The 24,822-nt window shown below is 41.6% G+C and overlaps 1 protein-coding gene across 6 annotated transcripts in view; it reads right to left on the reverse strand.

The window, feature by feature from the left end:
- The window catches only part of LOC140188740 (kazrin-like), a 709,679-nt gene that overhangs the window by 108,276 nt on the left and 576,581 nt on the right, over positions 1–24,822 (reverse strand). For all 6 annotated transcript variants that reach the window (XM_072245329.1, XM_072245328.1, XM_072245332.1 and 3 more), the window contains 2 exons: positions 21,702–21,832; positions 17,174–17,297 (listed from right to left, as the gene is read on the reverse strand). In XM_072245329.1, the coding sequence (XP_072101430.1) occupies positions 17,174–17,297; positions 21,702–21,832 (255 nt within the window). The remainder of the gene's footprint in view (positions 1–17,173; positions 17,298–21,701; positions 21,833–24,822) is intronic.

Genomic DNA, 24,822 nt, shown 5'->3' on the forward strand with positions numbered 1-24,822 from the left:
AAGAGACTACTAGACAGGTATATGGAGGAATTTAAGGTGGGGGGTTATATGGGAGTCAGGGTTTAAAGGTCAGCACAACATTGTGGGCCAAAGGGCCTGTACTGTGCTGTACTGTTCTATGTTCTATAGTTCTCCATTATTTTGAATCATCCATGTGCCTATCTAAGAGTTTCTTAAATGCCCCTAATCTATCTACCTTTCCCACCGCCCTGGCACACACTAATAATTCTCTGTGAAAAGAACTTACCTCTGACACGTCCCCCCTAAACTTTCCTCCAATCATCTTAAAATAATGCCTCCTGGCATTCGGCCAATTCTGCCCTGGGAAAAAATCTCTAGCCATCCACTTGATATATGCCTCTTATTATCTTGTACACCTCTATCGGGTCACTTCTCATCCTCTCTCACCAAAAAGAAAAAAGCCCCAACTCGCTCAACATACTTGATAAGACACGCATGCCCCTTAAGTCCAGGCAGCCCTCTGGTAAATCTCCTCTGCAACCTCTCTAAAGCTTCCTCATAGACGACCAAGCGTGGTCTAACATACAGAGTTGCAACATTACCTCGTGACTCTTGTTGAACTCAAACCCCCGACTAATGAAGGCCAACACACCATTTGCCTCAACAACCCTATCAACCTGCGCAGCAACTTTGAGGGATCTCAAGTAAGAGTTGAAACTGTGCTTTTAACAGCCTGCACTATAAATTTGCCAAAGATGTTTCCTTGGCCCTTAAAAAAGTATACTTCGAACGTGGAGTTGATTTTTACAGGAATAATTATTTCAAAATGTTAAATATCTACAATTATTTTTATTAGTTTTAAGATGTATTTATCTTTCTGGTTCCATCATAATCAGTGCATATATTTCAACCTGATGTTGTTCTTTGTAAAATTTTTTTAAGTTGGAGGTATTTTAATTCCTGGTTTCCAGTCTGACTGCCCAACCGGTTTGATGATCTCCCAGCTGTGAAATGCCAGGTGCCTGACAGGAACTAATAGTGGAGAAAAAGAGATTCATGTCACAAAATGTGCTGCTTCTTAGAGGACAGACTTGTTATAGTTCAGTGATTTCCCGACGATTATCTTCTTTAAAAATCACAATCTCCATCCCTTCCACTAAAGGACTCTGACCGCCTCAGACACTTACTGGCTGTAATCCATTTGATCCCAACTGGAGCTCCCAATCCCATGTTATTTCTCTAATACTCTATATCTAGTTCATCCCATTTTATCTGCTGCTACTCCCACTGATGTAATTGAATCCCATATGTTATTTATATAGGTGCTCTCTGGAATAATCTCCCACTGTTTGATAACATGACCTTATCTCGTTGTCTGATTGGCACAATGCAATTTAGGAACCTTCCTTGACTAATTCTGAGATTCTCATCATAGAGTATATATTCAGATCCTGTTGCTGTCTCTCTCTTTCCCTAGTTCTGTATGCTTCTGCAACCCTTTAAACTGTCCAGCAACTGCATTGCTCCTATCTGGGCTCCAGTGCAACTCTTGCTTTCTTAACTCCACCCCAAAACTCTAGACTGCCCTTGGTAAATCTCTCTGGCTTTCCCCTCCTTTTGCAGCATAAAGCTTAACCACATGACCAAGCTTTTAGTCCCATCGTAGCTCCACAGTCACAGCACCAGCTTTTTCTCAATGTGGACCAGAGGCCTTGAGCTATCAGGAGTTGGACAGCTTTATTCCCAGAAGGCTGTGGGGTGACCTTATGCAGATACGTAAGGTCATGAGGGGAGGAGAGAAGTGGACAGCTGCAGAAATGGGCCAAATGCAGACAAATGGGACCAACTCGAGACAGATATCTTGGTCAGGATGGATAAGTTGGGCTGAATGGCTCGTTTTTATGCTTTCTGATTCTAATGTACACTTGTTTAATATAAATGCACGTTGTTCTCGATCTCATTGTTGAGTTGTGACAATGTCATCAAGGTTCCCCCGCAGAGATGTTGAAGGAGACACAAAGTGATACTGTTGCCAACCCAATCTGACCATCCAATCATCCGAGCAGCTCCATAATAAGTCTAACCAATTTACCATTTCCCAATGTCCATTTTGATCCCAAATCAGTGCATTTTGGCAGTTTACATTCTGTGGTTTCTTTCAAATTGGTAAATTGGTTTATTATTGTCACATGTACAGTGAAAAACTTGTTTTGTACATTATCCATACTGGTCAACTCATTACAACAGTGTATTGAGGTAGTATGAGGCAAAGCTGGAAGGGAGCGCAGAATAAAGTGTGGCCATACAGAGAAAGTGTGGTCTCTCAGCACCTCACTTGGAATTAATTTCCTGAGCAGTGTGGCTGTCAGGGAGGAGGAAGGCTTTTGATTTCAGAAGCCTGTGGATGGTCCACTCAGTTTGGCAGAAAAATAATAAATGGAATTGAATCTCCAGAGGTGTGAGATAATGGAGCCACAAGAAAGGGTATGAACAATGATGAAGAAAAGGATCTCATATTGTACAGTTAAGATACAGATTCTTTAGAGTAGAGGGACGGGCAATGAGGTAGTTAAAAATCTACATAGGATACTTCTCTTTATTAGCAGAAACACTTTATTTTAGAACTGTATATAAATTTGTCACGTCACAAGATGAACACTGTATAATTCAGGCCACACTACAAGAAAGATGTGATTTCACTGGGGCGAGTGCAGAGAAGAAAAGCAAGATTGTTGTCAGATTGGAAATTGTAATCAGGAGGATAGATTAGCATTACTTTCTTTGGAACAGAGGGATTTAATTGAGTATAAAATTAAGGGGGCCCTACATAGACTGTAAATGAAAGACATGTTTCACCTAGCTGGGATATCAATGGGGACACAGACTGAAAGTACTTGGGAGAAGGATCAGAGGGGAGACGAGGTATGTTTTTACCCAGAGGACTGTGGGAGTCTACAACTCATCATAGTTTCTTAGCAATAATGTCAGGATTTTCTCTGAGTGCAACTCGGTGCTTGTTTCTTTGTCAAAGGCACCATGTAAGTTCAAGTAGTTGTTGATATCAGCCAGGACAGGGTTGAGTTGTGACAATGGGCATCAAGGCTTCTCCTGCTCTATGTCGAGGGAGACACAATGTGCCGGACAGCGGTGCTATTACTGAGCGGGACTGATCGCACAACCACCCCGGTGCACGAGTCTCCTTTTCCCATTCCCTGCATTATCTGTTCTATTGACTTTCCCTTTTGGTTCCCAAATCAGTTTGTTGCAGCCAACTGGCCTGAGTAGTAATTCTTGACCATAGCTTCCAAATGAACCCTTTCTGTGTGGTCAGTTTTCTGTGCATGAGTCAGGGCAGTGAGTGGCAGTGTGACAGGTATCCCTGTCAGAACCGGTTCCGTTTCTTCTAAAGTTACTTAAATGGATTGGGTCTAATTAATTAGATAGTGGGCCTGCAGTTGATACACAAGCCCAATGCTTGGAAGACAGGAACATGCCTGCTGCATGAATATGTCTAGAACTGGAAGATCACTGAAAACAAACTGATAGTCATTTAGATAACAGCAACACAATTTGCTTCTCAGAACAATGCTGATCGCTAAAACATGATCCATCCACGCAATATGCATTGAATGAAGTTATCTACACTTGCGGTTGAAGGGATAAGTAGATTGTTCTATTAATACTACTACCTACTGACTGGAAGCAGCTCTGTGGCAGAGCCTGAATTATTTCCCTCCCATGACTCCTTGTTTCTATCCAATATCTTCCCAAAGCCATAATTGTCATGAGGAACTGCCATGTGGAGAAACTGCTGCTCCAATGAAATGTGGACACTTTATGAAAAGGGAAAGTAGGTGCAATCTGGATATAGTTGCTATCTACCAATAAATGGTTATCCCTTTTCTTCATCTGTGGCATGGTGAGAGAATGTGTCTTCGTTTCACTGACCTTCCTCCATCTCAAGATTCTGGTTGATGGGGTGAATTTGCTGAAAGCAGAAGGATCTAGGTGAGGTCAAAGGGCAGGCTGGGGAAACTTAGTCCCTCACCAACCACCTGCAGAGGCAGCCTCAACATTAATGAATGGGGGCTACTGACGCATGGACCGACCTCCTAGAATTGCAGTGGTGTTTAAAAAGTTCAGCCAAAAGGGGTTTCCATTGAGTCAGTGGCAGAGATAAGGTTGAACAGTGACTTTCATTTGTGAATCACTTTTGCATATTTTCTGTGTAATGCCCTGGTTAAATTTTTTTTACTGCTAATGCTGTACGATATTTCATTAGTAGTTTTCTGTAAAAGCAGTATGTCCTGTTGGTAGAACGTTTTGGTTTCGGCGCAAGGTCAGGGGCTATGATGTTCAAATTAGGAATGTTGTGTCAGCCAATCAGGATGGTGGAATTGGGAGAAGGTTCTAGAGAGAGCTGGGTGGGGAGGAATTTGTGGTGGACGCTGGCGGAGTTTGTGGTCTTTTGGTGGGGGATGTGGAGAAGATCCAGAAAGACAGATGTAGGATTCAATCCAACGGGAAGATGCAATTGCAAGAAGTGCCTCGTGAGATGAAAGAGTCCAGGATGGGAAGGTGGTTGGTGATGAGGATTCAATGACGTAAATGTCATACCCAGCTTGTGGACAATACATTTAGACTGCTTTAATTGTAATAGGCCCCTTAATTTTTTTTTTCCTTTTCTTTCCATTAATAACTGTTGGATAAAGCTGAAATTAGTAACTACATTTTCTTTATGTGGTGTATGATCTGCTATTTCTTGTGTATAGGCAGTATTTACACAGCATCCATCCAAACACCTCAACGTTCCTGTGCGGATGAACCCAAATCATAATGACTCTAGATATATACTGGTTAAGAAAGGTGGCCTTCTCATAGCTGAATCCCGTGGCTGTTAGCAGAGCCAGCTGACGAGCTAAGTTCGCATACGAGCTCAGTGAGGGGGTCACATCTGTAAGTTAATTCCCAGGTGCTTTAGCAGGAGTAACTGCTGATGGCAACCTACACCATCAGTGTGTAGGGTGGGGCTTAGTGTGCTGGGCAGGAGTGAGGGTGGGGTGGGAAGTAGATGGTGTTGGCTGCTCATTTTGTGAAGAGGAAGGTGGCTGAAATTGTCATTATTTGTTTCTTTCTCTTAAGGTGCTGACAAACTTGGCAATAATTTCACTTTCAGTTACCTTAGTGAGGCATCAACTCCTCAACAATACAGACGGCGGTCTCTGTAATCACAATATCACAATAAAAAGCAATAAAACATTTTTTTCTCCATCTAGAAAGAAGGCTGAAAGTTTAGTTAATGGAAGCTTTAAAATTATTCATTGATATGTATGTGGAGAAGTGAACATTCAAAAATTGGGGCTGATAAATCTAACAGAGAGTTTAAGATAAAAGTATCTTTTACTGAAGCAGTGGTGAGATGTAGCACTTGATGCCACAAGATGTAGTTAATGTGAAATGTATTTTTGTAGTTGTGGGGAAGCTGGATATGATGGAAAGTAATAGAACAATTTTGTTAGGGTGAGACGAGACATGTCTGGAAGAAGTTCATGTCTATTGAGCTGGATGACCTATTTCTATCCTGCAGATTCTGGGTAATACTCTGCAATATGTGAGCTGCTTGAGTGTTGATCAGCAAGAGGAAAGACATTTACATTCAAAGTCATAAAGCCATCGCATGCTTTCGGTAGGACCATCTTAAACTGGAAATTTATTATTGTTCAAACTAAGAATTGTTCGATTTATTATTGTTTTTATCAATTACAGATTTTGGTTTGATTGTCCCTCTCTAAGCCATGCTGTGTTGCTGGTAACAACTATTTGGCTTCTTACTGCTGCCCCAATTATAATCTGTTAAGAGAGTACAAATCAGGGAGCTGAGTCTGCAGGTCTCAGTAACTCACTGGATAAACTTACTGAGCCATGAAAGGAGCTTCATATGAAGAAGGATTAAAACAAAAGGCAGGTTGAGGTGTTTGCCGAGATCAGAGGTTCCCAACCTGGTGTCCACAGACCTCTCAGTTATTGGTAGGGGTTCCTGGCAGAAAAAAAGGTTGGGGACCCCTGCGTTCGATGATATATCAATCCATCATCTCAGCAGTCAATGTGGACCTCAGCAGAGCGCACCAATGTTAACAGAATAGGTAAACACACAAGGCCAGCAAGCTGTTTTCCAATCTGCACAATGGTTCACATGCAGAAAAATACAAAATCACTCCAATTGGAGACTGGAAAAATCAAACAGCATGTAATCACTTTAACCAAGGATTCCCAAAACAGGTGTCAACAACAATAACAACAGCCAAGTACAGCAGATGCTGGAGGTATCCAGCAGGTCAGGCAGCAGCACCTCCAGAGAAAGAAACAGAGACGGTGCTTCAACTCTGATGAGTAAGTGTTGAAAAATTCATTGAACTGAAACGTTAATGCTCTCTAAAGAGATTTCCCGATCTGTGCATTCCAAACTTTTCTGGTCTTAATTCAAATGGCAACAATGAATTGTGAAGTTAAGCAAAGATAACCAACCATGTCATAACAACTGTAAAATTATTTAGATATATTTCGGAACATGACATGCAGAGTAAAAGAGACTTACCAGGCACCGAGCAGAACTGTGCTCCCTTGCATATCATGACAATTTTACCAAAGCAGAGTTTAGGATGGGTTAGAGGCAATGAGCTGTGATAAGGTGGGGTGGTGGTGGTGTGAGAGGTCCCTCACAGACACACAAAGTGTGATTATTAGTGTTGAGGAGACTTTAAAAAGTAGTGAACAGAAACAAAACACAATGGAAGGTAAGTAGACATACATCTGGGGAATATGGGATGTTTTATCTTTTGCAAAAAAAGCTCATCAGTCCGACAATAAATAGTCAAAATTTTCCATAAATTTATTCTTTTATTGATTTTAAGCTACAATTCTTGGATGGACTTCTTTTTTTAAAAAAAATATAACTGTAACACAAAAGTTGCTGCAATAAGCATTATGAGACCTTTGACTCTGAGTTCTTTTGCAATCTCCTCTGGTGTCCAAAGCTTTGATGACACAAGAACCCAGGGCAGTGTGCAGCTACACTGTCCTGAACAGGTTTTCATAATCTGTGGTTTGAACTTAGCCTAAGGGTGACCTAATCAGTTGACTAGTGAAACGTGGTTAAAAAGAAAATTTGTGGTTGTTTCCTGACTCAGATCTGAAGGCTTGAAGTATCTATAAAACAGGTCACTCACCCAGCTTTTCTATCTTAGTAGGAAAAATACCTGTTGGAGGCGATACATTGATGATCCAAGAAAGCTTATCCTGCTCCCTATGTATTTGTTATGATGTTTTTAAGATCTCCATACGACTGGTGTGCACAATTTGGAAGTTTAGGATCGCATGGAACTATTCCATTCCAGCACTTTAGAAAATGTAGGGCCATGACTTTCCAAAAGTGCATCTGGGGCAAAAGAAAGGTAGTCAATACAGCAGGCTTAGTCTGATGTATTTGTCCCACTTTATTGGCCAAACTCAATTATGTCTCATATATGACCTAACCAGGCTGAGTTGTGGAACAGATTCTGAGGAATGTTTAAGAAAAAGTCTGACTGATAGTTTTGGATTATTTTTATCTTTGCACCCATCTCTGCCTTCACATCTACCCCACGGCAATACATTCCTTCAATTTCAGAAGGGATTCGAACTAGGAATTTTCCCCAGAACTTCATTGCCTCTGCACTAATCACCACCCAGCCAGCCTGATGATGAAAGTCAGTAAATGTCAATTAATAACAGAACTCAGGCTCTTTTCTCAGAGGCCCTGCCACCAGGATCACTGGGTCTGTTGTGAATTAGCCAAGACTCTCTGCCTTAGTTCAGACAGGATCAGTGCATATAACTTCACAGGGATGGTGAACCTACGATGGCACGAGCAAAACTTGTGATGGCATATGGCATGCAATGTGGCCTCTTGATTCTTTAAACACCACCCATAATAAAAAGATACACAATTATCTACACTCAGTGGCCACTTTATTAGGTACAGGAGCTTGTTAGTGCAAATATCTAACCAGCCAATCACATGGCAGCAACTCATTGCATAAATGCACACAAACATGGTCAAGAAGTTCAGTTGTTGCTCAGACCAAACAACAGAATGGGGAAGAAATGTGATCCAAGTGACTTTGACCGTGGAATGATCGTTGGTGCCAGACAGGGCGGTTTGAGTATCTCAAAAACTGCTCAGCTCCTGGGATTTTCACACACAAAAGTCTCTAGAGTTTACAGAGAATGGTGTGAAAAACAAAAAAAAACATCCAGTGAGCATCAGTTCTGAGGGTGAAAACGCCTTGTCAGAGAATGGAAAGGAAGGCGACAGTAGCTCAATTAACCATGCATTGCAACAGTGGTGTGCAGAAAAGTATCTCTGAATGCACAGGTGCCAAACCTTGAAATGGATGGGCTACAGCAGCAGAAGACCACGACCACACAGGAGTACCTAATAAAGTAGCTGCTGGGGCTGTATTGACTCTTCCATGACTGACTCGACATCATTTTCCTCCACTGTTTCCCTGAGCGATGTAACCAGTCCCTGCCGCTTCCCTACTAAGCTTCAGCTCATGGGCTCAGATTGAGGCAAGTCTCAGAATTTTAACAGTGGGTTCAACTATTAGCTTCCTCAAGAACTCTGGTTCCTCAGCCAGTTCTGAAGCTGGACGCCTGGCACTGAAGAAGCAGAAGACTTAATAGAGTGGGGATGGGCAAGGGGTTAAAGCTCTGATGTGGTACAGGGATATTTTGAGAGGCTAAATTTGGCATGGATCCATTGAGTAGTAGTAAGAGCCACTGTAGGTCAGGGCAGAGCGTTGAGGACTGATTGGGCAGGGGTAGGAACATGCTGAGCTGTGATGCCTTCCTCAGCCAAGGAGAAAATGGCACCAATAACAGCCAACTCTAAGAGTGATGAACTGGAGAGCGATGAAAAGAGAATACCTTCAGGGTACGAAGGAGAAAAGAGAAAGACAGCCTTATTCTCAGTCTATAATCACACGACCCAGTAGAAAACTTAGATCCAGAAAGAGCCTATTCAGCTCCCTATACCAATGATTCTGAAACTCTCACTGAAGATAAATATAGTCTTTAGCTAGTTGCCTGTTGACCATCACTAATGCCCTGAATTTGTAGTGCCAGCAGCACACAATACAGAATCATAGAACCACGCAACACAAAAATGGACCTTTCAACACACCTAGTCTACACCCACTTACACTGATCTGACACTCAGCCCACTCGTTCCCTTCATAATCCATTAGCACTTCCAACACCACCCACCAATTCTATTCTAAGTTACATACTAGGGGCATTGTATTGCAGCCAATTAACCAATGCGGCCTGGCAAGTAAGTTCTTCTTCCTCCATTGGCATAACTCTTGACTGGCAATGGATGTCCACCGTGCAGAATTAACATTTTGCTTTAGAACAACGTGCATGACTTTCAACAGTCATACACATCGTGGATCAACCCATCTGACTGTGATGTACCGCTCAGCAGTGTGTGAGGAAGACCACAAGTGTGCGGCAATTTGGGGCAAGGGACTAAAGATTCAAGTGATCACAGTAAAAGACAACTACATTTCATTTTTAAAAAAAGAGGTAAAGCTTTATAGAGACTGAAGGTTTCCAAGCTCGTGACTATTTTTTAAAAAATAAAATGCACGATTTTGCTGAACAAACACTGAAAATTACCGAACTAAATTAAATAAAACCCTGAAGGCAGGAGATTCGCGGCTTAGTTATGCTTTGCTCATGAACTGCTGATTCCATTTCTATCTCGGTTCCAGCAAAAAGCAGCTTTCTATTACTGCCCGCTTTATTAATTCCTTTCAATAATCACACCACAGTCATTTTTGCACGGCACTGAACCGGTTCCGACAAAACCCCTGCTCGACAGGAGTTTAGCACCTCAGCCAGGGACATTGATTGATTCGTAAGAACAAGCTGTCAGTGACAGTGTCATTTAATTCAGCCTGCAAGTGAACTCCCGCAACACTCGAGAGGTCCTTCACCCTTAACCGGGGCCAGCTTGACACAATGCTGTGGGATTTAAGTGCACTCCGGCACAAGCAAACTTTGGAATTAAGCAGCTGTTCAATTATTCCCACTCTGCCGTTCTTGTGCCAGAGCCTTGCATATTTCCCCTCTTCGGAACAAGCCAATTCCCTCCTGAATTTCCTTCCGCTGCCCTTTCACGTAGTGGATTCAAGACTATAGTGCAACATTGTAAAAGGTGCTAGGTCTGGACAAGATGCTACATTGAAATTTCCATCCAGTTGTTCAGGGAGCATAATGGACATTCAAGATCCAAAAAATGCAACAAGAGATTCATTTTGCTCATATTCTTTCACATGCAAGAATGCAAGTGATAAGACTGAGATGTACAGAATGATGCAAGATCAGCAGAGATTGGATGCAAAGAGGCACAGCAAATGAAGTTAGATTAGTCCAGACTGACTGACAGGGTGGTAGTCTCTTGTGCTGGGCAGAAGGGGGTTAAAAACTCTCCGCTCTGCTGCTGTTCTTTGGTGTAAGTGTAAACCTATCTCTAATTTAACAAGAAAATCTCAGGCCAAAGTTAAGTTCTACAGTGTGGGTTCCAAATGTGAGCCAGCAGTGGAGGTCTGTCAGAGTTTCTACGTGCTGAAGCTCAGAACAACTTTTAAACCACACAGCGGAAAAATGGCAGCATGGTGCAGAACAGCCTGGTCACCTCATTTTGGGAGTAATACACAGATGGAGTTATATTGTTTGCCTAACCTTGTGCTACTCTGAAAGTGGACTACATGTTGGTGATGCTCGCACGTGAAACATGAACGCCTTAAGTACCAGCACAAACACCAGTTTCTCCTTGATGAGTTGATTTTTTTTTTCAAAGGAAGTTTATAAATTCCCAGGTCCCGCACGCAAGGATCAATAATAGCTTAAAGGGGTCAATTACTTTCACACATTGACGAGACCATCTTTAATCTGAGACTTTATACTTGGTGCATGGTGGGGAAGATCTAAGATTTTACATCTTTCTCAATATTTCAAAGGCCTGCACTGCAATTTTAATGAACTTGGAAATCACTACCACAAATAAGCTTAGCAGAATCTTGTAATGTTGCTCTTGGGACTTGGAATGAAGGCAGGCATGTGATCAAAATACGCAGCTAATTGGTACAAATGCTCAAATGAGACACAACAGTCAACGATTATAATACTGGGCCTTGACCTCCAGCTTTAAGCAAATAAACAGATGAAAGTATTTGAATCAAGTTGCTCCTTGAACATCTGTGAGCCTGCTGAGCCTTATTTATTGCTAACATGAGCTTCCTAGCACTAAAGCTTCACCACTTTAGATTATCACACAGATATTTTCCTGAGTTTTAGGCGGTGATGCACTGTGAGGTTCATCCACAGAATGTCAATCAGCTGGTTCATGTTAGAGCAGATCTGAGTGTCGGAAAGCCACTGCCTTATATCTCCAGTGCCCAGGTTCAGTCCTGATCTCCACTGGCGCCTGTGCAAAGTTTCTATGTTCTCCCTCTGACCATGCAGAGGTCATTGGGGTGCTTCCCCCCCCCCCATTCTAAAGATCTGCAGGTTGGTAGGTTAACCTGGCCACTGAAAACGGTCTCAAGTACGCAAGTGAATTTAGAATCTGGTGGGGGGGGGAGGCAGTCTTGATGGGAATGAGGGGAAAAATAAAAATGGATCAGTGTAGGCTTAATATAAATGGTTGGCTGATGATGTACCCACTTGTTACGTCAGAAGATACAGAAATCATAAATATCAGTGACAGGAATTACCCAATAATTGGGTTTAGGCAATATTGACTAAAGTCATTCTAAACTTTAAATTACATCATGGCACCCTGTACGTCTGAGGCTCTCATTCCCAAAAGGTTGCTAGTATAGATAAAGCTTTCGCCTTTCAAGCTTGAGAAAGATGGAATTATGAAAGAAGGGTTTCTAGAGTAATGGGGTAAAGAAGGAGAAATGCAGTTAAGCTGTGATTTAATTGGACAGCAGAACAGGCTTCAGGAGTAAATGGTCAACTCCCATGTCTCCATCTTCTTACTAACTTATAATCACAACATATATAGAATGGATGGTCCGGTCCCTCCCTCAACTTAATTCAATTTATAAATCCTTGATTAAAAATTTGGCTTGTTATTAAAACTCTTTTCACTGAAATTACAAGGAGCTGAAACTGAGCAAACTTGCATCAGTATATCAAGGCAAAAAGAAACTTCTATTCACTCAGGTTCCTAGAACAGAGGCTCACAAATGAAGCAGAGCTGTGTTTGACTGTAAATCTGTAACAACCCCTCTGGGGGAGCTTTGTGCAATCGTGAAGGTTGATCCAATGCAATCACGGACACACTGTCGGGGTGAAGTATCTGGACTCGTTGCCTATCTTCTATGACCACTTGTAAACAATCAAGCAGTTTCACTTCATTCGAGGAGCAATAATCTTTGGTAATTCAAGAATCCAAGCTTTCTGTGGTTATATATTAGAGACCTGGAGGCACAATGCTGGGGGCACAGTGAAGGTGTTTGCATGTTTTAAATTGGCAATACAGCTGACAGTGAAGGGGAAAGCTTTAGGATGTAAATGGTTGGTTAGTTGAGCAGAAGACTGGAAAATTAAATTCCAGTATGAGGTGATGAATCTGGAAAGGTGTAACATGGCAACAGAATACACTGTATGGGAGGATATTGAGGAGTGAAGGAATAGAAGGAAGTTGGAGTCCACAGATTCTTAAATACTGTAAGATGGGTCATCAAGATGGCAGCTCCCTTTCACCAGTGTGTGTTCAACTAACCTCGTTCTGTGCCGTAAATGCTTTTTCGGGCTTCCTGAAAAACTGTGCTGGGACTTTTCCTTCATGAGCGACTAGTCTGATGTTAACCTTTTCAAAGGGCACAAGTTTGGTTTGCGTAACAATAAGCCGATGATTTCCTTGATTCGGATACAAGACCAGGGAGAAAATGGGAGTCTCAGAATCAAACATCACAGTAGCCCACAGAATTCAGTCTGACTACCAATATCCATTCACATTAACCTTGTCAAACACCCCTCCTCTGATTCCATCACCTACACTCGAGGGGCAATTTACAATGGCTACACGACCATAGGGAGAACGTGCAAACTCCACACAGTTATCACTGGAGGTCAGGATTGAACTCCAGGTTTCTGGAGCTATGAGGCTGTACTTGCCATGCCATTGTACCTTGGCACATGTGACAACAATAAACCAATTTACCAACGAATGCTGGAACAAAGTTATACCACAGTTTCAGCTACAGCATATCATGTTGCAGGGAAGTTCAAACTACAGGCTAGGATACAAAGGAAGTGTATGAGGATGTTGCCAGGTTTGGAAAATTTTAGTTGTGAGGGAAGACTGAACAGACGGGGGCTGCTTACCTTGTTACAAACAAAGTTCAGGACACTTAAATTGAGTGCCTACACTCATGAGGGGACTAGACAGGGTAAATGGGAAGGAAGAGCCTATTTTCTCTACTGTGTAGATCTGTGATTCCAACTCCTTAGTGGAAGGGTCACAAAAAAAAAAGGACACTGGTATATAGTGATTGGTGGAAGGATTAGAAAGAAGATTAGGATTTTCTTTCATCTTGAGGTAGGTTTCTGGAATCCATTTGCCTGAAAGGGCAGTAGAGGCAGAAACCCTTATCACATTTAAACAGCATTATGAAAATGCGTCCTTTTATTAAAAACTGTCAGCTCTGTTTGGACACCCACCTGAGGCAGAGAATTCCATTTTCTGACCACTATATTCTACCTTTGATTATTTATACAGTTGCCTTAACTTTGAGTGATGTGTACAAAAACAAATCTTCTCACTATTAATTCCATCACATTACTTCACTTATCCTAAAAGGCTGCTAATGGGCTAACACTCGTTAAACCTACCCAGCTCCAGTGGGAAGATCACTAACCTCCTGAGGAGAGCAGAGATACGAAGACCAAAAGGAAAATGAGCCCTGGAGTCTAACATAAAGTCATTTGATGTTTAACCCTGTGAGTTGCTCCATGATTGTGACCTATACCTCTATATAGGAAACCACAGAGAAGATGTACCATTTATTTTAAAATAGGCTTTATTTTAATCCACGTAGTTGAAGCCGCACTGCCGAGTTTCTCATAGCATTCAGTGCGGGGATAAAACAATTTGACTCTAAATTTCCCCAGCATAAATTTTCTATTTAGTTTCTTAAATAAATCCATTTTCTTTCAGTATTGGTAGCATTATTTTACCTAATTTACAAATAAAAAGAACCCCCAAGTGAGCGGGAATGCTTTTAAAAAGATGTCAAGCTTACAAGGGATTTAAAATTCCAGCCATTCACCATGCAAAACAGGCTCAGAAAATAACGTTTCAGCCCGTCTGACTCTTAAGTTAATGTACAATCATGGTAAGAATTTTTTCTTTGAGTTAGTTGACAGAAGATGTGATGACTGACTTTGAATACTTCAGGAGGCATTGGTTTTCTGTGCAGTGAACACAGCCTCACAAATTCTAAAGGTCTGAACTACAACAGACTGGCAGAGTGGAATTGAAATAACTTGTAAGTTTGACAACATCTTAACAGGAATAAAAACTGTCTCCTTAAAAAATAAAACAGAAGACTTACAAAAAAAAAGAACGTCCAACATCCCATGCAAGTTAACCCCTGCAGCTGGTCTTTCAACAGGAAGTGATGTCACCAACATTCCAATTCCCACAGCTTCCTTTGCAAAGCAGGATAGGGAGTTGCATTTTTGCAGTTCCCCATATGATGGTAGTGTGTTAGTTTGACATTATTTGCAGTTTGACAATTTTTAAAGAGACCATTATCCTTTCTTGGTCCACATATAAAGGCTGTTTGGAATAGATTATTGGCCTGCAAGGTGAAAATCCTACAATAATTTAATTAATAGGTTCCACAATAACTTAATGACATGAACTAATCATTTAGAATGGCTGACAATTCACAGCTGGCTGCCCTGTGTAATGACTGATAACTGGAGAGACCCGACATGGCCATGGTTGGGGGTAGTCCACTGCTCAATCTCGTAGCCAGCACTAATCAAGGGGATTATATATCAAAAATTACATTGTGACAGAATCAGAAGCATCACATGTAGGGGTTTCTCTACTGCAGCAGCAAATGGCTTCCACCTGTCATGGCTACAATTGTCTGAGGTTACAGAAATACTTCATGGCCCAATGTCAAACTTAATCTCTTCTGTGGAATTCCGTTTCATTCCGAGGAAGGACTATTGTATTAATGATGTTGATGTTAGATAAATGCTGCATCCGATGTGGCCCGGTTCAAAAACTTAAATAATCAAAACAAGGTATGGAAAATAAGGTTAATGGAATACTGGCTGAAGGGACCTGGACGATATGGCAGTGGAAGCAATGACCAGAGATCTCACTGGGCCAGTGTGGGATGTTGGGTTCATCACGTCACACCTGAGGAAATGATATTGCCTTTGGTCTCCACAGTAGATTTAACAGAATGCTATAATTCTACTGTCAGAATTAAACAAATTGGAGTTTAATTTATGAGGAGTTATAGGACAATGTAGTGTTTTAACAAAGTGCACAACATATTCCCATTCGTAAGGCCAGTGATGTTGTGGGGATGGAACTGGACTCTCTCACGGTGGTGTCTGAAAAGACACTGTCCAAGTTGCATGCCATCTTGGTCAATGTCTCCCATCCACTACATAATGTACTGGGTGGGCACAGGAGTACATTCAGCCAGAGACTCATTCCACCCTTTGGAGGGTCAGACACCCTGGGTCAATAGGCTGGTCCTGGACTTACTTCCTGGCATAATTTACATATTACTATTTAACTATTTATGGTTTTATTACTATTTATTATTTATGGTGCAACTGTAACGAAAACCAATTTCCCCCGGGATCAATAAAGTATGACTATGACTATTTAAGGGGCAGTGTTGGAGTATGTCCAAGTTAAACAATTTCTACTGGTTATGGAAATCTAGAGGCTGACGGATATGGCCTAAACATTTGAGCCAGGCCGTTCCAGAGTAAGATTCAGAAATATCTTTACGTGCAATGTCTTGTAAAAGCTTGGAACTTTATTCCACAAACCACACTTGATACGAGTTTAATTGATAATTTGTAAACAAACATTGCTAGGTTTTCTGTTAGGGGTTTTTCCAAGGATGTGGGCCAACGTCAACATCGCAGATAGGCCTGAATGGTAGAGCAGTCAGGAGGGTTATACTGACACTCTTGCTCCCTGGTTCCTATGCTTAGGTGAATTATATTAAACTGGTTGTAGATAGACTGGAGTGAGATCTCTGATGTGCACAACCTTGCTGTAGTGAAGGGTGAAGATCCCCACCTCATGCATGTCTAGGTCTTTAAAGCAGATGTGGTTCACAGTCCCTGCAGTGTACTCACTTCCAATTATTACCCCTGTGGAATCGACCAGCTGTAAATGAGAAAGGTAGAACAAGGTCTCTTTAATTGAATCACCTCAATTTTTCAAGCAGAGCATGCTCAGCCAATGGGAATGAAGCCTTAAAGATATTACCAAGTCTTACAGTTGATCAGAATTTGGAAACTGAGGCCCTGGTTTAAAGACAATGGAAATCGTGAGCATGCCCAGTTGAAGTGAGGAGGTTCCGATCAATTGTCAAACTGATGGTATACAACATACAGTGGGACATGGGACTAACAAACAGGAGAAATTACCTTACAAAGAAGCACAAAGTGCACAATTGCAGTTATTTACAGATACAGCTGTCCTTCAAAGTTCCAGTATCAGTAAGTTAAAACACAGCCGTGTTGCTCCACAGATTCACAGGTGACATTATCCACACAAATTTATATATATATATGTATATATATACACACATTAATTACAGAGTGTGCTGGACCTGCCCCAGCACTCACGTATTTTAAACTTTAAAAACAGAGACATGCACACATCTAATGAGCACATCAATGTGCCTCCCCACACATCCAACAACGGTGTGTGCCCACACACAATTCAATCCAACAAGATGGTGAGCACACACACACACACTCACACACCCACGCGCATACACACTCACACAAACACACTCGCGCACACACACACTCTGCGAATGAGTGGCTGTTTATCACCAATCTGCATCTTCCTCTACGTAATAATCGGTAGAAGTACCATCAAAGAGGCCGGGATCCAGGGATTTCCGTTGCTTGCCCCTGGCAAACACCCGCGAAATGGAGCCAAACACCATCTTCTCCTTCTTTTTCTTCCTCTTTTGTTCTTCTAGATCTTCTAGTGACTGATAATTAAAACACAAAAACTTAAATTGTTTTTTTTTTCCCTAGTTGTTGAATCTGAGCTATAACAAATTCCCCTCCACCCCCATCTCATTCGGACCTGGAGAATTCACTTTCATTGTGACAGCCTGCCTTCATGTGTCAGCGAGTGGTTCAACCACGGGGTCCAGCCCCCAAAGTTCACACTTCTGTAAAAGGGCTTGCTGATGATCACTGAGGGTAGAGATGACTGAAAACTCATCCTGAAGTATTCCCTAACAAATGTTATTAGCAAAAAACAAACTTAGACCTTGAGAACCAGGTAGAACATCTCTGGCTGACAAACCTCCCAGAGCAAAGGAATTTGGTTGGAAATATTCATTTGAAATTCAGTTAAACTAAATACAGTCAAGGGAGGGTACATGGAACCCAGTGGATGAAGGATGAAAAACTAGAGGGGACTCATTTAAATGAGGGTCGGGAAAAGGCTTGGTTTCTGATATCGCAGGTTTTCTACTGAAGGAGTTAAAATAGAATTAAAGTAATTTATGAGTTTAGACCTCGAGAATTGGGTAGAATCAATGGACTCACTTCTCTGACTAAAACAACAAAGAAAACAACCTTCGAGGGAGTTAGATATGGCCTTTGTGGCTAAAGGGATCGGGGGTATGGAGGGAAGGCTGGTACAGGGTTCTGAGTTGGATGATCAGCCATGATCATACTGAATGGCGGTGCAGGCTCGAAGGGCCAAATGGCCTACTCCTGCACCTATTTTCTATGTTTCTAACCTCTCCCTCAATGTCACAAAAACAAAGGAGCTAGTTGTGGACTACAGGAGGAATGGAAACAGGCTAACCCCTATTGACACCAATGGATCTGGGGTTGAGAGGGTGAACCGCTTTAAGTTACTCGGCATACACATCACCGAGGATCTCACGTGGTCTGTACATACCAGCTCTATGATGAAAAAAGCACAACAGCTGGTATGTACCTTTCACAACAGCCTCTTCTACCTCAGATGATTGAAGAAGTTTGGTTTGGGCCCCCAGATCTTAAGAACTTCCTACAGGAGCACAAATGAGAGCATCCTGACTGGCTGCATCACTGCCTGGTATGGGAACTGTACTTCCTTCAATCGCAGAACTCCGCGGAGAGTGGTGCGGACAGCCCAGTGCATCTGCAGATGTGATCTTCCCATTATTCAGGACATTTACAATGACAGGTGTGTAAAAAGGGCCCGAAGGATCATTGGGAATCTGAGTCACCCCAACTACAAACTGTTCCAGCTGCTACCATCCTGGAAACGGTACCACAAAATAAAAGCCAGGACTAACAGGCTCTGGGACAGCTTCTTCCAACAGGCCATCAGACTGATTAATTCATGCTGATACAGTTGTATTTCTATGTTATAACTGTCCTGTTTTACATACTACTTATTACAAATTACTATCAATTGTACATTGCCGATTTTGACAAAGACATAACATAAATATTTTTACTCCTCGTATGTGAAGGATGTAAGTAATAAAGTCGAGTCAATTCAATTCAATTTTTAGACAGAGCAATCAAGAGCAATTTTAACAGTAAGGCTGAATATGGGTGATTCACCACTACCTAATGTCTGAATCAGCACAGCTCATTTCCAAGCTAGATAGCAAATGAGTTCTTCGTAGAGCTTAAACGAGAGAAAATCTGCAGATGCTGGAAATCCAAGCAATACGCACAAAATGCTGAAGGAACTCAGCAGGTCAGGCAGTGTATATGGAAACAAAGTACAGTCGATGTTTCGGGCTGAGACCCTTGATGCTGCCTGGCCTGCTGAGTTCCTCCAACATTTTGTGTCTTAGTAGAACTTACAGTCTCCCCAAAGTGTGGGATGAGGTAGAATAGTCTACAGCAGTGGACTAGTTATTGCCACATAACAAAAGAGAGGCTGTGCACTGCATCAGATCATTTGCTGGCCAGCTGTGACAGGTCAAACTCGGCTTGTGATGAATCTGCTGACGCTTTGCTTTAATATAAATATAAATCTAAATTTCCCTGGGTTAAGGAATATCAACCAGTCTCCCTCTATTAACCAACCAGAAAATGCACACTGGTAGCAAAGTGGATATGTTTTTAGTATAAAACACAGTCAAGGAAGTACCAAGTGAAATCTCAAGCACACTTCGTTTTCCAAAAGATAAAATTCACCTCACACCATTAGTTAATGATTCCAGTGCAGTCTGTGTGGGGGAAAACGGCCTGAGACTGATAAGACTATATGCTGACTACAAAGCAGACACAAGACATTAAGAAATGGACAACACCCTGCTAATCTCTTCCTTATATATTCATCAAGATATAGCTGCTCCCAATCGATCCTCTCTGTCTATTGAACGGTTAAGGTACTGCCAGACATGCAGTGTACACCTCCTTAAGGTTATATTGCTTACCGTCTACCACACTTTTAATGATCTGCACTTTCCCAACATCATAGGCTGCACATATTTGAAATAGCACCTTGTATATTGGAAAAAATCTTGAGGTACTTCTGATTACAGGTAACTGAAAAGCCACAAAAGCTCTGTGATTGCCGTAACTGATTAATACTGGACAAGAGAAAAGAACATCAAAAGACTCAGAAGTGAGTACTGCCTTAACTTATTTTCCCCTCATCTTTGTGTATTGCTGAAATATTTTAAACAACTACTTCACGGCATGACTAACTAGCTATATTTAAACTGCAGTGCCATTTTATATTAATTATCATATTAATTTAGTCCCATTTCTCATCTGTGAAGATCACTACAGAGGGTGTGAAGAATGCAAAGCAGGTGACCTTGCGTAGGCAATATCACAAGTCAAGGAACGTGGTGGAGGCGGTGGGGGGATGGGGTGAACTGGGTGCTTGGAACAGATGTGCAGTGGAGGAGGAGGGACGTCGATCTCGGGAAGGTACATGCAGTACTTTGGTGATGAGGAAAAGGCAAAGTTGAATGTCAGAACATAATTGAACCAAGAATTTTGTGTAAAGCTGTGACTGAATAAACTTTTCCCTACAAAATGCTACATAATAAAAAGAGGACTTAATCACGAAGAAATTACTAAAGACCTGTAAAAAAGAAAGAGAACTCATCAAAATGAAAGAAAGAATAAACTGCAGCAACATTTACCTGGTGCTTGTAATGGAATTCTTGACTGTACTCTGTGAACTATTGGTTAAATAGGGTATAGCTTTTGAATTGCATCAAAACTTTCACCAATATGTCCAAATATTAAAGAATTGAAAACTGAGTCAAATTGACTCCATACTGTTGCTTTACTTAAACTTAAAATGAGTAATAAAAACTTTGGAGTAGAATGTGAGGCATAAGCAATATTGACAAAGTAGTAGATTCAAAATCAGGTTCAGGAAGAGAGAACTATCACACACACCAATTAAGTTTTACAGCACAGAAAAAGGTCACTTGGCCCATTGTGTCTATGCCAGCTCTCTGCTCGAGCAACCAAAACCTAATTTCACTGCTCTTGTGTTCACCCAAAAGTCCTGTCTAATCTGTTCCCAATTAAACTGTAGATACAATATTCTCGATTTCAATCACTCCCTGTTGTAAGGTAATCTATGGCTTATCACCTCCCTGTGTTAGTAAAGCTTTTGTAACCCCTCTCCTGCCTCTTTCAATATTCAACCCTCATTACTAACTCCTGAGCCAAAGCCCTTTGACTCAATAAACCTTTTATTATACCTTCACTTGACCTTCTCTGCTCTCATGCCAGGATCGGCATCAACCACCCCTTGATTCCACAGCCTTGATGCTCAAGGGTGACAACTAATGTGCCAGGACTGCAAACAAGTCCTGTGCCACTTATCAGAAATGTTTCCTGTCATGTGAGCATTTTGTTCACACAAACAATGAGTTTCACGCTTGCTATTTAGTTTCCCTAAATTTTGCTAGTGGCATCACAGATTTGGATTTGGACTTCGTATAACTGAGAGAGATGGGACTACTGATTTGCAGCTCACTTATATCTCGCCTCATTTTTAAATCAATGACTCAACGAAATGGATTGCAGAATTGATATACCAGATCTTACACTTTCACCCAGAGTCAAAAAAAAGACCGCTTTTTCTCAGAAAGACAGAGCAGATAATTGGGATGGATCTGATCCCATTTCTGGAAACACAGTTCCCAGCCTGAGTCTCTGATAGTGAACCTTCAGGAACAAGAGGTAACTGGGAGGTGGAAGAGGAAGGAACTTCTCTTGGCAGAACCTAAACACACGGTGTTTCCAATTTTACAGTCAGTAAATTTCAAAATTGAAAGTGCCACGGGCCAGCAGCTCTATTCTTTAAAAATTGACTGGGGCAGATGTGTATGTGTGGTGAGACGTCTGCTGAGCTACTGAACCTGGAACAGATCAGTGATCCCACAAGTGTATCTTACATTACAGAGTGAGTGTGTCCGATGTCGCGGTGAGTTGATGTCACTTGGTGTGGACGACCTTTCACCCTCAAGCACCGAGGCGTCCGAGACGGTGGACGGTTGCCTCGAGTGACAGGGACTGACTCGCACTCCTGCATAAAAATTAAACAGAAACATCCATCAACATGTGACCTTACACCTTTAACCCCGAATGAGGAAAAGGCCTTTTCACCCTTCTCTTCTTCGCCTGAAACTACTAAGATCACGTTTAGCTACCTAAGTGTGCTACAATGCTGCAAGGGATGGTTTACTGAAACTGGAGAAATCCTCCAAGACAGAAAAGCCCCAGCGGCTAAATATCTGGTGGTACACAGGGGTTCTTTCTTTTCTTTTTTCCTCTCTCTCTCTCTCTCTCTCGTTGGCTAATGACAAATGGGAGATCAATCCGAACTCCTAACTTTTTAACTTCTAATCCTGATCAATATTCAGCAGTTCCAAGTACAAACTGCATCCATGTTGAATGCATCTGAGTCAATTCCATCCAGTCTACCACAACATCCACTGTTCTATTAAGCGTCTCTGCATGACCTGGTGATAGCCTGCCAACATCCACTGTCCCATCAAGTGTCCCCAAGTCATGCAGAGCTTTAGATAAATGCAGGGCACAAGTCTGTCCCCTCTGTCCTTCTAAGTATTCCCTCATTAGCTCTATAGAGTAGGTTAGGCGTTGGGGCAGACAGCCTGAACTGCTGAATAACCGTCTCATTTGTAGTGCTATCCAGAGCCTAGTGAAATAATTCCCTTCACTGCATTAGGTATTTATTGCCAACAAGAGTGGAATGCCAATTAATGATTAATATTAAACAGCTTTGTGCCATGGGGGAATATTTTTTTGAAGTCTGACAAAAGAGCTGTTAGTCTAAAAGCATTAACTATGTTTTCCTTTCCATGGATGTTTCTTGAACGGCTGGGCATCTCAGCATTTTTCGGTTTTATTTATCGATTAATTGATTGATTTGTTAATTGATTGAGATACAGCAGGGAGTAGGATCTTCAGGCTTTGCTACCCAGCAGCCCCTGATTTAACCCTGGCCTAATCACGGGACAACTTACAATGACTAATTAACTTACCCACTGTCTTTGGACTGCAGCAGGCAACTGGAGCACTCGGAATTTTAGGTTTACAATACTTACATACTTTTTCTCCTTTCAGCTAGATGTTTTTATGACAAAAGGGTTTAAAGTAGTAATGAGGGATTAATCTTAAACTTGAATATCTTAAGATTGCTTTGGTCAAATGGTAATAAAACTAGATTCTAGATGTTATTTTAAAGATCCTTTAGGTCATAAAACAGCGTTAAAATAAAATGAATGATGGGTAAGAACTAATTAAGATTGCTTTTAAGATACATGTAGCTTCAGGCTATTAAACAATTAGCATGATAGCCCATTAAATAACAGCTCAGCCTGGGAGAGAAGCAGCCACTGTTCACAAAAATCAGTCGAAGCTAGAAGATGTCAATCTCACTCTCTACCACAAAGTAATTATGCATGGTAGAATGAGTAAATAAATCCAACAGAATCCACAATTAATATCAACAATTAAGAGATAGGAAGCTGGGTCAAATGTAGAAAATGCTATCTGAATAGAAGCATTAAGAGATCAAACAACAGCCAGAGACATGAGAAGGATTTGTTTAGATATTCTAAAGACATCTTGTTTACAAGAGAAGTTTTATGTGAATGGAAAATGGAGAAAGGAGACACAAAAAGCTTCTCCCAGTTATTTAATTACTTATAAATCACAAGACTTTGGATAACCTCGAGCTGCAGAATTAAAAAGAAACTAGTCGAAATGGACCAGATGTGCAGCAATTAGGGATTAATTTTAAACTTGTATATTTTGGACCTATCTTGAGATTGCTTTGGTCAAACAGTAAAAAAACTAGATTCTAGATGGGGTATAGGTATTGCTCCCAAAACTGGATTTCTCCTGAACGCAGGGAACTATTCTGAACGCAGTCTTGGGTTAGATATCAGGAAGGAGAGGCCACAGAAAACTTGATTGGTTTGATTGGTCTGGTAACAATGTACTGATATGGACCATCTCTCTGCTTTGCTTAACATGCATGCTGTGTAACTGACACACCAATTGAGAAGCTGATTCTTAACTTCAGGTTGTTAAATCCAACAGCAAGTATACATTAGGTGCTCTATTTATCTCAAACTTATTTAATTCAGCACTGTTCTAGTCTTGTAAAGTTAAGTTCATTCAATTACATTACACTATTGATCTTCATCCCCACCCAAACACCAAATATCCATGGGAACCATTTCACAGTCATTGGGTTTTATGTCTTTAGAATGTTCCTATCAGGGAACTTTTTTCCTGCCAGTTCAACCTTCTGGTACCAAAGCAGAATGTGATCAATACCTCACACTGAGGACAATACAGAGGGGATGCAGTGTATGGAGTTATTGGATTTTAATCAAGAGGTTTGGACAATTTTTATATCTAATGTAGAGTAACTCAGTAGGTCACGCAGCATCTATGGAAAGGAATAAACATTAACATTTCAGATTGCAACCCTTCATGAGGACTGGAAAGGAAGGAGAAAGGAACCAGAACAAGGTGGGGGGGGGGGAGGAGGAGTACAAGCGAGAAGGTGATAGGTGGAACCAGGTGGGTGGGGAATGTGGGTGACTTGGGAAGCTGGTAGATGATAGGTGGAAAAGGTAAAGCACTGAAGGAGGAATCTGATAGGAAAAGAGAGTGGACCATGGGAGAATGGAAAGGAGTAGGGGCACCAGGGGGAGGTGATAGGCAGGTGAGGAGAAGAGAAGAGGTAAGAGGGGAGCCAGAGTGGGGAATGGAAAGAGCGGGAAGGGTGAGGGGGTAAAATTACCGGAAGTTAGGGAAATTGATTTTCGTGCTATCAGGTTGGAGGCTACCCAGACGGAATATGAGGTGTCACTCCTCCAACCTGAGAGTGGCTTTGTCGTGGCAGTAGAGGCCATGTATTAACATATTGGAATGGGAATGAGGATTGGGATTAAAATGGGTGGCCATTTAATGTCTGTCTCTAATAACAGAGTAACCAGCTGGAACACAATCAAGAGCTTTGAGGAACTTATGCACAAC

This window comes from Mobula birostris, chromosome 27 (assembly GCF_030028105.1).
Source record: "Mobula birostris isolate sMobBir1 chromosome 27, sMobBir1.hap1, whole genome shotgun sequence".
NCBI classification, from domain to species: domain Eukaryota; kingdom Metazoa; phylum Chordata; class Chondrichthyes; order Myliobatiformes; family Myliobatidae; genus Mobula; species Mobula birostris.